The sequence below is a fragment of the Geotrypetes seraphini genome, chromosome 4 (genome assembly GCF_902459505.1).
Source record: "Geotrypetes seraphini chromosome 4, aGeoSer1.1, whole genome shotgun sequence".
NCBI classification, from domain to species: Eukaryota; Metazoa; Chordata; class Amphibia; order Gymnophiona; family Dermophiidae; genus Geotrypetes; species Geotrypetes seraphini.
In genome coordinates this window covers 120,505,278-120,522,829 of record NC_047087.1, presented here as the reverse complement: position 1 = coordinate 120,522,829, position 17,552 = coordinate 120,505,278, and the positions used below count along the sequence as shown (strand labels likewise).

The window sequence follows — 17,552 nt, the reverse complement described above, 5'->3', positions numbered from 1 at the left end:
CTGTCCCCCCTTGAAGTCCTGTCCCCCCTTGAAGTCCTGTCCCCCCTTGAAGGTCTGCCTGTCCCCCTTGAAGTCCTGTCCCCCCCTTGAAGGTCTGCCTGTCCCCCTTGAAGTCCTGTCCCCCCTTGAAGTCCTGTCCCCCCTTGAAGGTCTGCCTGTCCCCCTTGAAGTCCTGTCCCCCCTTGAAGTCCTGTCCCCCCTTGAAGGTCTGCCTGTCCCCCTTGAAGTCCTGTCCCCCCTTGAAGGTCAGCTTGTCCCCCTTGAAGTCCTGTCCCCCCTTGAAGTCCTGTCTCCCCTTGAAGGTCTGCCTGTCCCCCTTGAAGTCCTGTCCCCCCTTGAAGTCCTGTCCCCATCCTGAAAGCCTGATGCCCCCCCCCCGATGCCCGATTCATCACCCGGAAGGAGCGCTCGCACCTCCACCCCAAAGGACCGCTCGCACCCCCACAGCCTCCCCCCCTCCCCCATGGAGAAGCTGTCTACCTTGATTCCGGATGCCAGCGAGCCCAGCTGTTTCCTCTGCTGGCGGTCCCGCCCCTTCTCTGAGCCCTGCTACGCTGCTTCCTCTTCAGGCAGTCCCGCCCTTTCTCTGACATCAGCAGCACAGGGCTCTGAGAAGGGGCAGGACCGCCGGCAGAGGAAGCAGCTGGGCTGGCATCTGGAAACAAGGTAGACAGCTTCTCCATGGGGGAGGGGGGAGGCTGTGGGGATGCGAGCGGTCCTTCGGGGTGGGAGTGTGAGCGCTCCTTCCGGGTGATGAATCAGGCGTCGGGGGGGGGGGGGGAAACTATGTAAAAAAAATTTTGTACAACGCGCTCACGCGTATAACGCGCAAGGGTATGCGCGGTACATAAAAACCACGTATAACGCGCGCGTTATATGCGAGAAAATACGGTAGTTGTAGGTGACGGATTTCTTTCTGGGTTATACCTTGATAAAGGGCGTTACAGTAATCTATAGTAGAAATTACTAGGGAGTGAATCAGGATATTAATTGAGGAGGGATCAAGGAAAGAAGAGATAGAATGGATGAGCCTAAGCTTATGCAGTGGATGCAAAACATTTCTGCATAACTGCACTAACTTGTTGATGAAAGGTGAGGTCATTGTCTAGAATGACTCCGAGAAGTTTAACTTTTCTATCTGTTTGAATTGGCGAGAAGTCGATACAGATGGGTAGACATAAGTGTTCATCTGGAGACAAAAGCTTGGACTAGGAGTTGCTGGTAGGGTGTTCAAGGAGCACAAAACCACTTGTGGAGCTGTCAGACAAATCTGCAAGATATTAGTGGAATTGGAGAGAAACCTATGGATCTCAGACATGCGCTAGCATCAAGCATATTGATGTCATGAGAGATATACACACTGACCTGGATTTATATATGGAGATATGATATGTGCTTATATATGATCATCCACAAATCTGTATCTATTCACAAAACAAGTTTAAAATTCATATATAGAATGAATATTGGCAGCATAAATACCTCGTTCACATTCCTGTCCCAAATACTATCCTAGTTCTTCCCCTGGGTTGTTCCTCTTCTCATTCTCCAGCACATTCTCATTGTCTTTCACAAAGTTGTTCTCATTCACTACTCCACCTGACAGTGCTTGCCTTGTTGATGTCTCATAGGATAAAATCATAGACGTGAAGCGGTTTCTGATGGAGATTATAAATGAAAACACCAGTAAGTTAAAACAGATGGACATACTCCTCATAAGGAAGAAAGGCCTTGAGAGCAAGCTGGATGAACTACAGACAAACCCAGTACGTAGCCTTCCAGGGTCCAATTGGTATATCCTTATAACAGATCACATGTTTTGCTTAAATAAATATATCCATCAGATTCATCCCTCTTCAAATGATGTACATTTGAGTAAATCTTTGTGATTATTTAAAAGAAAGGGGAAATCATCTCTGTGTATCTTCATTTCGTTATGTCCTGAAGTAAATATACACATTTGTTCTGGAGTGTAAGACCTAAAAAAAAAATCAGTAAAAGAGCCCCCCATGTAACTTGACAGGTTGTGAGGGAGGGTGTCCTTTCAGACAATATGTTTCGGGTGACAGAAGAGTTGCAGAGTTACAGAGGGAAAAACAATATTCAAGGCCTTTTCTATGGTTAAAAATGTATTTTGATCTTGGAATATTGCCTAATCTGTTTGATTACATCAGTGTTTCTCAACCTGCGGTACACGTACCCTAGGAGTTGCACAGACCGCCTGTTGGAGGTGCACGGGCTGGCCGGCACCTGGGATCTCTCCCTGCCTCTCCCACCCACTGAAACGCAGCCACGTCAGATTTCTCCCTGCCACCCCACCCCCAAAAAACGACCCTGCTACCCAACACCCCCCCAACACCAACCCTGCCACTCGACACACTCCCCCCCACCACCACCACCACCACTGACGCCGACATGCAGCAACAGGGACGGGCCAGGCGCAAGCAGCAACTGCACAAGCGGCCGGCCCACAAGCCTTCCTCCTATCATCAATTCTGACGTTGGAGAGGAAGTTTCAGGCCAGCCAATCGCTGCATAGCTGGCCCAGAACTTTCTCTCCGATGTCAGAACTGACGTCGTGGGGAAGGCTTGTGGACTGGCTGCTTGTGCAGTTGCTGCACGCACCTGGCCCGTCCCTGTTGCGGTGACGGGTGGGGGGGGGAATGGAGTATGTCAGGTGGGTCGGGGGTGAGGCAGGAAAGCAGGGAGAAATCTGCGGTGGCGGTGGCTTCAAGTGAGGGGGGTCAGGCAGGGAGAGAGAAAGAAAAAGTTGGGGAGGGAATGGAGTATGTTGGATGGCAGGGGGTAGGCAGGGAAAGAAGAAGAAAAAGTTGGGGGAGGGACAGAGAGAGAGAGATGTTGGTTGGGGAATGGAATGAGGTCTGGAGGAGAGGAAGCATGCAGGAGGAAGAAAGAAAGAAATATTGGATGCACAGTCAGAAGGTAGTGCAACCAGAGACTCATGAAATCACCAGACAGCAAAGGTAAGAAAAATTATTTTATTTTCAATTTAATGATCAAAATGTGTCAATTTTGAAAATTTATATTTGCTGTCTTATGTTTTGCACTATATTTGTCTATTTTCCTATTTTTGTTACTGAGGTGATATTACATATTTTAAAGTCATCTGTCTTGACCTCTTTGAAACCCCCCGAAATATAAATGATAATTAACATTTTAATTTTAAATTTTGTGGTTACCATTATGTGTTAATAAGATTATATTGTGTGTAAATGAAAAATGGATGGGGTCTGGGGCGGAGCTTGGATGGGGATACTCAGTTGGTATTTGTTCTCTCTGTGAACTCGTAGGCCTTGAGCATGCGCAGATGCTCAAGGCCCAGCAAGAAGAGGAGTCTGATCTTTGGGCACTGGCACCAACATGCCGGTGCCGGTGCCCAGATGACAGTAAGCAGCGTCGGGGGGGTGTGCCCGATCGCGGTGTGGGGGGTGCAGGATTGCGGGGGTGGGTGCCGGATAGCGGGGGTGGGTGCCGGATCAGGGGGGGGGCTCTCGTAAATCGAGCCATGCTTGGTTTCCAAGGCACCGATTTTGCGAATGTTTTGCTCGTCTTGCAAAACACTAGCAAACCGGTGCACTCGTAAACCGAGGTACCTCTGTACTTAGACATTTGATGCTCAGACTATTGCTAGAGGTCATGGCAGCCATTTTATTACACAATTTTTCATTAATAGTTACAATAATGAAGAGAACTGTAAAACAGTACTTTAAAAAATCAATATATACTTGAATATAGAGACCATGTGATACGGTAAACATAGCAGGATGTGTGTTCCTGGAACTGCTCTTGGTCATCCCCTGAATCTAGCCTACAGTAATCTGCTTCTCTGCGTTGATCAGCAGTGGGATTTTATAGATTACTGCTGAGAGGGCAAATTATATGGACAGATTTGTGATCAAAGCTGTGGATGGTATGTCTAATAGATCACAAAAGTGAGACAAAATCACCAGCAGAAAGTCTGCTGATGACAAGATGGCAAAGCCATGGCAGCAAGAACCCATGAAACAGCCAGCTCTGCTTAAAGATGAGATTACAGCAGCAGTGGTGCAAGCCTTGGAGCCCCAGTTTAATTCGCTTGCAGAACAAATCACTTCAGTTCAGAGCTTGATGTCCGAGGTCACAAAGTGAACAGGAGAGTTGGAGGTATGAGTCTCAGACCTTGAAGATCAGACTCAAGTTTATACAACTGACTTGGACCAACTGAAGTAAAAAATGCAGGAAGCAAATGAAAAACCAGTTGACCTAGAAAAAATTTGTTTTGTTGGGTTTCCTGAGATCCTACCGGAAAGTCGACTTGGTCAGGTATTGGAGGACTGGCTGAGATGTTCACTTTGCAACCAACTAGCAGGCCTTACCGCATGGAGCAAGCGCACCACCTAGGCCGCAATAGAGACAGAGAAGTATGGCCCTGACCTATAATTGCAAAATTCCATAGTTACTTTCAGAAAGTGGATACAAATGAAAAAGATCTGAGGCATAATATGAGAACCAGCCAATTCGAATTTTCCAGGATTACTCATAGGCATTATCAGAGTGTCACAAAGTTATTACACCGATGTGTGCAGCTAGTGGAATGCAAGCTGCGTTTCATGCAGTTATACCTGTCTAAGCTGAAAATGCATTCTGATAAGTATTGGTAACGCTTTGACTCAGCTCCAGACTGGCTAGCATCAATGGAGGCATATGGACAGGGACGTTGCATAGGCCTGGTATACTTGAAGCGTTAAGTTAGATAACTAGGATTGCACATATTTCTAGCATGAATCTTTTTGGGTAATGAGAATGTATGAGAATACCAGGTGGGAGTTGGGGGACGACCTATCAGCATCATACACGTGGTTGCCTTCAATTCTAGGAGACCTATTGATGTCTAAGGATGATGGGCCTCATATCAAGGGGAGGGAAAGGGTTGGGAATTTGGGGGAGTAATAAAGTCCTTGAAAGTATTAATTCATGGAGAGTGCATGGTGGAAATAGTGCAAGAACAAGTAAGCCTGATTAGAATGTGCGAATGAGAGTTTTGGTGAGAGTGTGGCACACATCCTTGTGGTGTGGCAAATTGTGCGGGCACATCTCAAAGGATCCCTTGGTCACTCATATGGGAAAAACATTCAGCTTAAAGGGATCCTTCACATATTCATCGTCTAGTGTGGTATACATCAGTGGGCCCCAACCCTGTCCTTGAGGACCACTAGCCAGTCGGGTTTTCAGGATAGCCCTAATGAATATGCATGGGGCAGATCTGTAAGAACATAAGCAGTGCCTCTACTGGGTCAGACCGGAGGTCCATCATGCCCAGCAGTCCGCTCACGCAGCGGCCCATCAGGTCCAGTACCTGTATAATCCTCTATCTATACCCTTCTATCCCCTTTTCCTTCAGGAAATCATCTAATCCCTTCTTGAAACCCAATAGTGTACTCTGTCCTATCACACCCTCTGGAAGTGCATTCCAGGTGTCCACCACCCTTTGGGTGAAGAACAAATTCCTAACATTGGTTCTGAATCTGTCCCCTTTTAATTTTTCTGAATACCCTCTCGTTCTTGTAGTTTTCGAAAGTTTGAAGAATCTGTCCCTCTCCACTTTCTCTATGCCCTTCATGATCTTGTAAGTCTCTATCATGTCCCCTCTAAGTCTCCGCTTTTCTAGGGAAAAGAGTGCAAGAACAAGTAAGCCTGATTAGAATGTTCTGGTTGTAATACCTTTCTTGATAATACCTAGCATTCTGTTCGCCTTCTTAGAGGTCGCTGCGCACTGTTCCGACGGCTTCATTGTTTTGTCCACCAGTACCCCTAAGTCCTTCTCTAGGCTACTTTCACCCATTATCAGCCCTTCCATTGTATAGCTGTACATCGGGTTTCTGTTTCCTACATGTAAGACTTTACATTTCTCTACATTAAAGTTCATCTGCCATTTATTCGCCCACTCTCCCAGTTTGTTCAGGTCCCTTTGTAAATATTCACAATCCTCCTTAGTCCTAACCCCACTGAAAAGTTTTATGTCATCTGCAAATTTTATAACTTCGCACTTCGTCCCTGTGTCTAGGTCATTAATAAATATATTGAACAGCAGTGGTCTGAGTACCGACCCCTGCGGAACACCACTCATGACCCTTCTCCAGTCCGAATAGTGGCCCTTCACTCCTACCCTTTGCTTCCTGCCCGCCAACCAATTTTTGATCCATCTATGTACGTCTCCTTCCACCCCATGGTTCTCCAGTTTCTGTAGTAGGCGTTCATGGGTACCTTGTCGAAGGCTTTTTGGAAATCCAAATATACGATGTCTATGGGGGCCCCTTCATCCATTTGTTTGTTAATTCCTTCGAAGAAATGCAGTAAGTTCGTTAGGCACGATCTTCCCTTGCAGAAACCATGTTGGCTTGTTTTCATCAGTTTGTTCCTTTCTAGATGCTCATCGATGCTGTCTTTTATCAGCGCTTCCAACATCTTCCCCGGGACCGAAGTCAGACTTACTGATCTGTATTCCTATCATCTTCATTACATGCAAATTTCTTTCATGCATATTCATTAGGGCTATCTAGAAAACCTGACTGGCTGGTGGTCCTCCAGGACAGGGTTGGAAACTACAGGTATATATCATTCAGTGCAAGCTAAATACTAAAGATCTGAATCAACATACATAGATATTTATTTATTTAAAATAGTTAATATACCGCCTGGAGTCACAGCAGTTTCCAAATAAGCATACATAAATAAAAAAGGATACAAATCATTCTTCAGAATATTAACAACATATATAAAAACAAATTTACAGATTTTTCAATAACATATTTAAAAAGATGGTACAAAGTGGACAAGCAACTTTAGGAAAGACAGATCAGAAATATGCATCTACAAACAGCTTGGTTTTCAACATCATCTTAAAGCTGTAATGATGGATGCTGTAGGCGATTGCTTCCTGGAACAACTTGTCAAGGAAAATATGAGAGGAAATGCAATTCTGGACTTAATTCTAAATGGAATGTGAGGACTGGTACAAGGTGTAGAAGTAGAAGGGACACTGGGAAACAGTGATCACAATATGATCTACTTCGACCTGGATGCAGGGGCGAAAAATTGGTCCAGAACGAAGGCCACAGCACTGAACTTCTGAAAAGGGAATTATGAAGGGATGAGATTCATGGTGGGGAAGAAGATTAAGAAGAGGATAAGCACTGTAAAAACGCTAGATCAAGCATGGTCCCTTTATAAGGATACAGTCACTGAGGCGCAAAATCTATATATACCCCCTATCAACAAGGGATCCAAGAGGAAAAAGAACAAAGAACCGGTGTGGCTAGGAAGTGATCAGAGACAAGAAAACCTTGTTTAAGGAATGGAAAAGGTCAAAAACGGATGAAAACTGGAATAAGCACAAACAACATCAACGCAGGTGCCATAAGGCGGTAAAAGGGGCCAAAAGAGACTACGAGGAAAAAATAGCCAAGGAGGCGAAAAACTTTAAGCCATTCTTTTGATAAATCAAGAGAAATAACCCGCAAAGGAAGCGGTGGGACCGTTGGAGGACAAAGCCATCCCCGACAAACTGAACACATTTTTTGCATATGTATTTACCAAAGAGGATATACACAACATACCGGAACCCATCAGGCTATATGCTGGAAATGAAGACAAGAAACTGACAGGGTTGATGGTTAGTCTAGAAGAGGTATGTAGACAGATTGATAGGCTTAAGAGCGATAAATCCCCGGGATCAGATGGCATCCATCTGAGGGTCATCAAGGAACTAAAAGGGACTATAGCTGAACTGCTTCAACTAATAGCCAATCTGTCGATCAAATCAGGAAAGATTCTGGAAGACTGGAAGGTGGCGAATGTTACGCCGATCTTCAAAAAAGGTTCGAGGGGAGATCCAGGAAACTGCAAACCGGTGTTTCTGACCTTGGTACCGGGAAAGATGGTAGAGGCGCTGATAAAGGACCGCATCATTGATCATCTTGATGGACACGATCTGATGAGGACAAGCCAGCACGGCTTCAGCAAAGGCAGATTCTGTTTGATGAACTTGCTGCATTTCGAGGGAGTAAACAGGCAGATATCTGGATTTACAGAAGGTGTTTGACAAGGTTCCACATGAACGACTACTTCGGAAAATTGCGAGCCATGGAATCGATGGTGAAATACTCACGTAGATTAAAAACTGGCTGGAGCATAGGAAACAGAGAGTGGAGGTAAATGGACAATACTTGGACTGGAAGAGTGTCACCAGTGGGGTGCCGCAGGGCTCAGTGCTTGGACCCATTCTCTTCAACATCTTTATAAATGATCTGGACATTGGTACGACGAATGAGGTGACTAAATTTGCGGACGATACGAAGTTATTCAGAGTAGTGAAGACACAGGGGGATTGCGAAGATCTGCTCGAGAAATCAAGCTCGAGAAATGGGCAGCGACATGGCAGATGAGGTTCAACGTGGATAAGTGTAAAGTGATGCATGTCGGTAACAAAAATCTCCTGCACAAATACAGGATGTCCGGGGCAGTACTTGGAGAGACCTCCCAGGAAAGAGACTTGGGAGTTCTGATCGACAAGTCGATGAAGCCGTCCATGCAATGTGCTACGGCGGCGAAAAGGGCGACCAGAATGCTAGGAATGATTAAGGAGGGGATCACGAACAGATCAGAGAAGGTTATCATGCTTCTGTACAGGGCCATGGTGCGCCCTCACCTGGAGTACTGTGTCCAGCACTGGTCGCCGTATATGAAGAAGGGCAGAGTACTACTCAAAAGGGTCCAGAGGAGAGCGACCAAAATGGTTAAGGGGCTGGAGGAGTTGCCGTACAGTGAGAGATTGGAGAAACTGGGCCTCTTCTTTCTAGAAAAGAGGAGACTGAGAGGGGACATGATCGAAACATTCAAAATACTGAAGGGAATAGACTTAGTAGATAAAGACAGGTTGTTCACCCTCTCCAAGGTAGGGAGAACGAGAGGGCACTCTCTAAAGCTAAAAGGGGATAGATTCCGTACAAATGTAAGGAAGTTCTTTTCACCCAGGGTTTCAAGACAAAGTTGGACAAGTTCATGCTAAACTGGTGAGACTGAACTCATTTGGAGCACTGGTCTTGATCTAGGGGCCGCTGCGTGAGCGGACTACTGGGCAGGATGGACCACTGGTCTGACCCAGCAGCGGCAATTCTTATGTTCTTATGTTCAAGACAAAGCTGTGGGATCTTGCTGGTAAATTCTAGATATAAGGCTCCCAGGTCATCCAAAAACGTTTTTGTTGCTTATATGTAGGGGTGGTTGTGCACACACCACTAAAAGCCAATGCCAAAAAGACGGCGGAACAGCCTCCAACCAATGCTGCAAAATACACTTCTGACCCACTACTATGGCCTTGTGAATCAGCTGTCTGCTCCCCTTTGAAGTGCCCCCCCCCCCACCTAAGGAACAGCACCAATTCAGGGGAAAGAGGCACCACCCTCTGAAGAACGCCTAAAAAAGCACCAAGATGCCCCCCCAAAAGGCCTGAATGAGGGTGCAGAGCCAGAAAGGATGTCCTAAAATATTATCTGCCTGATAACATTTGGGGCAACTGCAGTGATCCGTTATACCCATATTAAATGCCTGTGTTTGGGAGACAAAAGCTTGCAAGACCACCTGGAAGACACTCTCCCTATAATAGGCACTGGATATAGAAGAGACCCCCAAGCTAAGGGCCCTTGTTATATCTCCCTCAACCACCCGCACCCCCAGTTCTGCTGACTACTTTGACGCAATCACTGAGTAGCTCCCCCTCTGACTAAGAGGGACAATGATCCGGTGAAAAAAGGATATGGAGGGTACCTCAACTTCTCCCATATCAAACAAAGTACTCAACCAAGCTCCCACCACCTATGCCATCCCCCTCCTTGTACAATGCTTGAATATAATGAGCCAGCTGCAAATAAGCACAGAGGTCAGTAGGCCTTACCCCCAGACAGCCCAACAGATCTCCAAAAGACAACATTCCCTGCTCCTCATCCAGAAAAGGAAACATATGTTCCTGCAAGGAATCCATCCAGCGAAAAAACACACCATGGTCCAGCCCAGGAGTAAAGTCCAAATTCCCTACTATCGGAAGCACATCATTATGGGGGAGAGATATATGCCATAATTTCAACAAGTCACGCCACACCAACCGCATATACTGGAGAATCAGGTGGTGCCTATAAGGGGATGGCAAGTTACGAGACGAGGCCTGTAAAAGGCATAAAAAGAGTATAGGGTATAAAAAGGGTATAAAAGCATAAAAAGAGAGCGTTCAAGCTCCCATGGTGTAAAGCCAGAAATACCCAAAAACCAATCCTGTAAATGGTGGATCCCACATGCCAAATTATAAAGATAACATCCGTGGGGACCCCCAGCCTTCCAGCTACCCAGCATGAATTCCAACTTAAGTTTAGGTTTCTTCCCCTTCCACAAATTTTTTTTCAAAAGCGAGAGCAATGCATCATGGTCCTTCCTCCTAAGCCACACTGGAAGCTGTTGGAGGGTATACAACCAGTGGGAGAAGATGATAATAATATAAAGAACTATACACCCACTAAAAGAGAGGGGGAGCAAATGCCAGATCTCCAATTGACATCAAGTATCTATCAAAAGCCTAGGGACATTGTACTCATACATCCTACGAGGGTCCGATGGTAAACATATACCCAAATACACAAAGTCTCCCCCTGCCCAATGTAAAGGAAAAGATCCCTGCCACGATTCCCACGTCTGAGGCAGGGGTGCCAGAGCTTCCAATTTAGAGGCATTTAATTTAAAACCCAAGAAGTCCCCTTATTTGCACATGCTTTCTAATAAAACCGGTAAGGAAGAGACATGGTCAGTGATAAGTACCAGGAGATCATCAACAAAGGCAAAGATTTTGAAGGTCCCAGATCCTAGACCAACCCCAGTGACCTCCGGGTTCCCAAGAATCTCACGAATGAGAGGATCAAGAGTAAGCACAAACAACAACGGGGAAAGGGGGCACCCCTGCCTGATTCCCCTCCATATGTCAAATGAATCAGTAAGTTGGCCATTTACCCACATTTGTGCAAGGGTCTATCATAAAGCGCTTGAATGGCAGACTCCATAAGTCACAGGATACCATATTTCCCCAACACAGCATACAGAAACTCTCATTGGACCCTGTCAAAGGCTTTTTCGGCGTTGAAACTTATAGGCAGGGATAGAGTGCTCGCTGCATGAACCACCTCCAAAGAGGCCAAAATCATTCGAATATTTTTGACCACCCTATGGCCCCTGAGAAACCCAACCTGGGGGCTTGCCAACAGACCCGGGAGGACCCACGCCAATCAATTGGCCAGGATGGCAGCCATCAATTTAATTTCCAGACAGAGCAACAAAATTTCTCTATAAGAGTCTGGGAGGGTCAAATCCTTCCCCGGTTTGGGCAAAACTATCACCTGAGCTCTTCGTAGAGAATCAGGCATAACCTGCCGGTCAATAATAACATTGAACTGTTCCGCTAAAATTGGATGAATACTCTTCCCCATCAGCTGGTAAAGCTCCACCTGATAACCATCAGGGCCAGGTGCCTTTCCCAACTTACTCCGCCCAATGGCCCACTCCACCTCCACCGCCGTCACAGGTAAATTTAACCGCTGGGAGGCCTGTTGAGACAACTTCAGGAGGTCCAAACTATCCAAATAAGCTGCAGAATCCAATCGAGTATCCGGTCCCCAGGAATAGAGAGCTGCATCCTCGTGAAGAAGGTGACCAGAACTATCCCGAAGCATTAACACACGTCTTGGTTACCCTGACCCCAACGCACCATACAGGCCAACAAACCCCCTTGCTTGCTCCCATAATGATACAACTGGTATTAATAATACAACACCGATTTTTTAGCCCTCTGATGTACGAGGGAATTCAATTCCGCTTGAGCTGCTAAAAGGTCATTCTTCAAGGCCTCCGCAGACTGTCCCCTAGACACCCTTCCTAGTTTCACCATGCACTTTCCAACCGAAAAATCACCCAATTCCACAATTTCCACTTGGTACTGGAGTATGCGATAATAGAACCCCTCTAAACAGCTTTCGCTGCATCCCAAAACAATATAGGGTCAGACCGATGTGCCGAGTTATGATGGCGATAGTCATCCCACTGCTGATGTAAGAGAATCAGAAAGTCGGGGTCTCAATATAACTCCAAGGGGAATCTCCAAGGCGCTCGTGACAACCTGGGAGAATCCTGGAAAGTAATCCATACGGGCGTGTGATCGGAAACAACCGTTGGACCAATGTGAGCCTCCTCAGTCTTACTAAAGGTTGCATGATCAACTAGAATATAATCCAGTCTAGCTTAGTGAGCCCTGGAGAGGTGGGTATAATCACGAACAGTAGGGTGTAACACCCTCCACATATCTACTACCTCCAAGGCCTCACACAACAAAGACACCCCCTTGATCCCCTCCCCCGTGGCAGAACGAGGGCAGTAAGGCTTATCCTGGACAGGGTCCACTACACAGTTAAAGTCTCCCCCTATAATCAGGTGTGAGGAGCCCATCCTGCCCTGCAGCTTTGCAATTAAGGAACGGAAAAAACCCTTATCATAAACATTAGGGGCATACAAATTACAAATAAGATAATGGATTCGATCCACCTGCACCTTAGCTATGATATATCTACCCTGGGGGTCAATAACCACAGGACTCTTTTGCACCAACAGCCGTTTATAGAACAGAATCACCACCCCTGCTTTCTTCCCCACTGCCGGGGCCTCAATGATGTTCCCCACAGACTAAGTGCATAATTTCTGGTGCTCCTCTCCCAACAAATGTGTCTCCTGCAAGAGGGTAATATCCACATGCCATTTTTTCATGGCATGGAGCAATTTACGACACTTGATTGGGGAGGACACCCCCCCCCCACACACACATACACATTCCACGTCATGATTTTAACCATGATCACCAGCTATCATAATCACAATACAAAAGATACAACCCGGGGGAAGCCATCCCAACAGCAGCCCCCCCAACACAAGGATGACCTAGGAGCCCCACCAGGGGCAAGCCAACTCCACCAACCCACAGTCTGACACTTCGGAAGGAAATACAAGGAAGTACACCCCCCCCAAACCCCACCATCCAGCCCCCAGTTCCACTACCAGGAATCTTCCTATCCAATGCCCACTCTCGCCCCTCCCCCACACCCAATGAAACAGATAAACAACCATCGGTTCCCCATCAATCAAACCCCAGTGTTGCAGTAATAAAGTCAAACACCCAGGGGGGACCAAAAAATGCTGGCACAAAACAGCACAGTCAGACAACAAAAAGGGGAGGCTGCTCACCACTATAATCCCCCAACTTCAGGGAATTATGAGCTATGTCCACAGAACTGAAAAGCAAATAATAAACTGTGTAAGATGTCAACCCAGGCGCTGTCAGGAACCCCATGGCTGAGAGGCCAGTCCTGGCAAAAAGCCAAGACCACTACCACCTCCAGCCCGCAGGCCCCTCGTGCTCCCATTCCAGCAGGGAGCTGCTAATGTGGATCTCAAACATAGCTCACTTCAAAGACCTCAAGGTCCCGCCACCACCGATCCTCCCTACAGATGGTCGGGTTGGGCCCATGTGCCTCAGGCCGCGCCCCCAGGTGGGACCTAAGGCTCCAGGGCCTATTCTGATTGGCCCACGCGCCTTAGGCCCCACCAGTAGGCGGAGCTTTAGGACGGATGGGCCAATCCGGCCTCATTCCTTCGTTGGCTGCCTGCCGGACAGGCGGGTTTGGCTCCCGTCTGTCCGGCCAACTACCAAAGGTACGGGGAAGGGGGGTGGGGGGGTCGTGGGGGTCGCCAGGGGGATCGCGGGTCGGCTGGGGGGCGGTCGGAGGTTCTTGGGGGGGGCGGTCGTTGGGGGGAGGGGGGTTTGCGTCGAGGGCAGGAGGGCCTGGGATCCCTCCTGCCCGTAATGTAGTGCGGGGTGGGGTTAGGGGGTCGCCGTGGCCAGGAGGGTTTGGGCTCCCTTCTGGCCCGATATTGTCGGGAAGTCGGCGGTCCTTCGGGGTGGGGGTGCGAGTGGTCCTGCCGGGGGGGGGGGGGATGTATCGGACGTCGGGGAGTCGGCCGGGCAAGAGGGCTTGGGCTCCCTCTTGCTCCGATCGTGGATGCGGGTGCGGGTGGGAGCGCGTGCGAGCGGTCGTTCGGGGTGGGGGTGCGAGCGGTCCTGCTGGGGGGGTGAATCGGGCGTCGGGCGGGGTGGGAACTATGTTTTAAAACTTTTGTATACCGCGCTCAGGCATATAACGCGCGAGGGGTATGCGCGGTACGTAAAAACACGTATAACGCGCGCGTTATATCCGCGAAAATACGGTACTGCGGTGAAAGGAGGAGGAGCTGTGCCTGGTGTCAGCGCACAAGAGCTGAGATGTAGGCACAGCTCTTGTGTGCAGGGCAGGCCCAGTACAGTTCAGGGCTGAAGATTGCCAGAGCTGAACTTCAAGCAAGAAGCAGTAGGGGGAAAAAATAACATTTTGTAGTTACAGCCCAAGCTCTATGCTAGGTCAGAAGTTCAAGAAGTCTTCTTTTTTTTTTTGTTAGTTTTGTGCAATTTGGATGCAACTGTTGTGCGTGTGTGTGTGTCCCGGCTATGGTCAGGACGCAACTGTTAGGTGCAGCATGCACATGCACATAAAACAAGCACAAACAGCTCCAATTCATGCTACTGACAGCTCAGGACCTTTTTAATACTAATGACCTATTGTAATGCATATGCTTAGGATTCTGGGTGGCTGCTACCGTAATCTGTAAAGGCTAAGCTACCTTGCAAGTAAAGCTGGCTACAATCAGTCTTATTTTCACAGTAGGATTTATCTTCCTTTTTTCTTTCTTTGTATGTTCTCCTTGATTTGCATTTCATTTGTATCTCATTTTTTTTACAGGGAGAAGAATTCCGTGTGGTTCGGAAGTCCGACATTCGGGATAGAGAGAGACTGGTGCAGTTGGTCACAATCCAGATCCAAGAAATTGGTGTGTTAAAGGAAGAAATTAATCTTTTGTCCAGAAAAGGTGGCAACATTCTTCCACCAGCTCAGGGTCCACGTCCCCCAAACAGTGACACCCTCGTTTAAACACTTCCTTGCCTTCCAGCCCAGTTTTACCAAAGCATGTGGTTATACATCTCCTTCTGTTTTGAAGCAGTGTTTCATTTGTTTGTTTCTTGGTTATTGATACACCATAGCCACATTTTGTTATTTTAGAGGGGATTACCCTAGCTATGAGGATAGTAATCACTGTTGTCAACCTGATGATTTAATAGATTCTGAGGAAGATTACTGAAAACATCTTGTTGAAGAGAAATGCATTTAACATAAAATTTCATCTAGATTAAGTTATCATTTCCAATCTCTGTGCCACCATACAGCAACTTTTTTGTCAGTTTACACCATACAGCAACTTTTTTGTCAATTTATCCTGGCAGGAACAGAATAAAGTCAATGCCAGCAACACCAAAGTTTGTACATCTAATTACACTATAAAACATTGCCCAGAAGGCCTTTGCAGGACTATCCCAGCTTCTTTCTATCATGGTCCTGCTAAGAAATCATGACATATTTTGTTTTGAAGGTTTATTTTGTACAGCATTTAAACCTGGATTCAAAGACTGTGGATTACATCTTTACCAATTTATTAATGTTCACTATTTTTTCCAGGTCTAGATGGTTATTAATTGTATGGAAAATATTATAAGGCGTAGAGAGAAATTCAAAGGTTCATGTTTTTTCTCTTAAACTAAAAATATGTGATTTGTTTAAAAACACTTTTGTGCTGACAGTAATAATGAAAGCTTTTATAGAGAGTCTAATTATATTTCTTGATGGTGAAAGCAAATATAATGGGCTTTGGACATAGACATTTCTTGCTAAGGAGTATGAATGTTTTTTTTCTGATTGAAGGCTTCTGTACCTGAAATCCTAATCTCAGAAAATCTAATTTCTTTAGCTATATTAGCTCAATCTAGTGCAATGTGTCTAGTAGTCCTGAATGCTAGGGTTTTGTCCATGAACTCACTAGTTGCTGCAGAAGGATATCACACATTTTTTGACTCCACCTCCTTTCCAGAGGGCTATGCAATGCTCTCTCAGTTTTCCCTTTTGCAAGCAAGTTGAGAAGGTATCTTTCTAATGTGTTTTTTTTTTATTTTCAGGTTTTTCACATTCGAAGTTCAAGGCTTTAGTACCCAGAGGTTCCCACTTGCTTGTGTAACAGGAAGAAAAAAAAAAAATATATTTAAAGCACTTATAGGGGAAAGGTAGGAGAGACATGCTGAGAGCTGCTTAGAGGTTGGACCCATGAACAGAGCCTGGGAACTGCAGGGAGATCAAAAAGATAAGAGGCAGAGAGTTTGAGAAGGAAGTTTGGAGAAAATTGCACTTAATAGCAGCTGTCTCATTAAGGGCCCCAGGACTGTTACTGTGAGCTACAGGAGAGCAGAGAGATTAAGTCAGCACAAGGAATTGGTGAGGAAATGGTGGGTAGCTGTTGAGTGAAAATTTGTATGTCAACTTTAGAACTTGTGTGTGTATGTAAGGAATGAATATTTTTGAAACAATACTTCCAGTAAATGGTTGTTTTCATGGGAAATGCTGCAAATTAAACTTGCCTTTGGGCTGTTGAGCTGAGGTGTGTAATGAGAAGGCTATGAAGGAAGATACAGCTGAGTTTGTATGAGTTGTGGGTCAAGAACTTATCTGATACCTGCTGGTTCTCATGACTTATTAAGATTTCTAAATCAAGTTTGGCATTATATTTCAAAGGGAAAGTGATAAGAACTTTTAAAGTGTGTTTCAGAATATAAACTGGATTTTTTATTTTTGTGACTCCTGTTGCTAAAAAGAAGTGTTAAGTTCTAGGAAATAGAGAATTGTAATCCCTTCACTGTGGAGAAGAAAATGGTGATGGAGTTCAAAGAAGCGTGGGATGAACACAGAGGATCTAGAAACAGAAAATAATATTAAACATTGAACTAAGGCCAGTAGTAGGCAGACTTGCACGGTCTGTATATGGCCATTTGGGGGAGGATAGACTGGAGAGAGCTTCAATGGCTGGAGTAGGTTTTGACGGAGATTTCGGCAGTTGGAACCCAAGCACAGTACCGGGTAGAGCTTTGGATTCTTGCCCAGAAATAGGTAAGAAGAAAAAATTAAAAAAATTTAAGTTGAATCAGGTTGGGCAGACTGGAGGGACCATTCGGGTCTTTATCTTCCATCATCTACTATGTTACTATGTGTAAGACCACTGATTCAGCTCAGATTGCCTAATATTATTGATGTTTAAAGCAAATATTTTATATTTAATTTAGTATTCAACTGTGGGTTTTTTCTGTTACATGTTGGAGGTCATTTCTGCAGCTTTTTTGATTACTAATCTGCTGAGATCTTAACCAGTATACACAGTTGTGTGAAGCTTGGAGAATCTGAGACTATTTTTGAAAGCTAAATGTTCTTTTGAGAACTGAAGGTCTTAAAGCACATAAGAGTGATTTCTTGATTTAGAATTCTAAGAAGTTCTGTGGTGCA

At 45.9% G+C, this 17,552-nt stretch overlaps 1 protein-coding gene across 2 annotated transcripts in view; it reads left to right on the top strand.

The window, feature by feature from the left end:
- CFAP44 (cilia and flagella associated protein 44) overlaps positions 1–17,008 on the top strand; it is a 553,092-nt gene extending 536,084 nt beyond the window's left edge. For both annotated transcript variants that reach the window (XM_033943382.1, XM_033943381.1), the window contains 2 exons: positions 1,632–1,766; positions 14,916–17,008. In XM_033943382.1, the coding sequence (XP_033799273.1) occupies positions 1,632–1,766; positions 14,916–15,104 (324 nt within the window). In that variant the 3' untranslated portion in view covers positions 15,105–17,008. The remainder of the gene's footprint in view (positions 1–1,631; positions 1,767–14,915) is intronic.
- Positions 17,009–17,552: the final 544 nt, after the last annotated feature.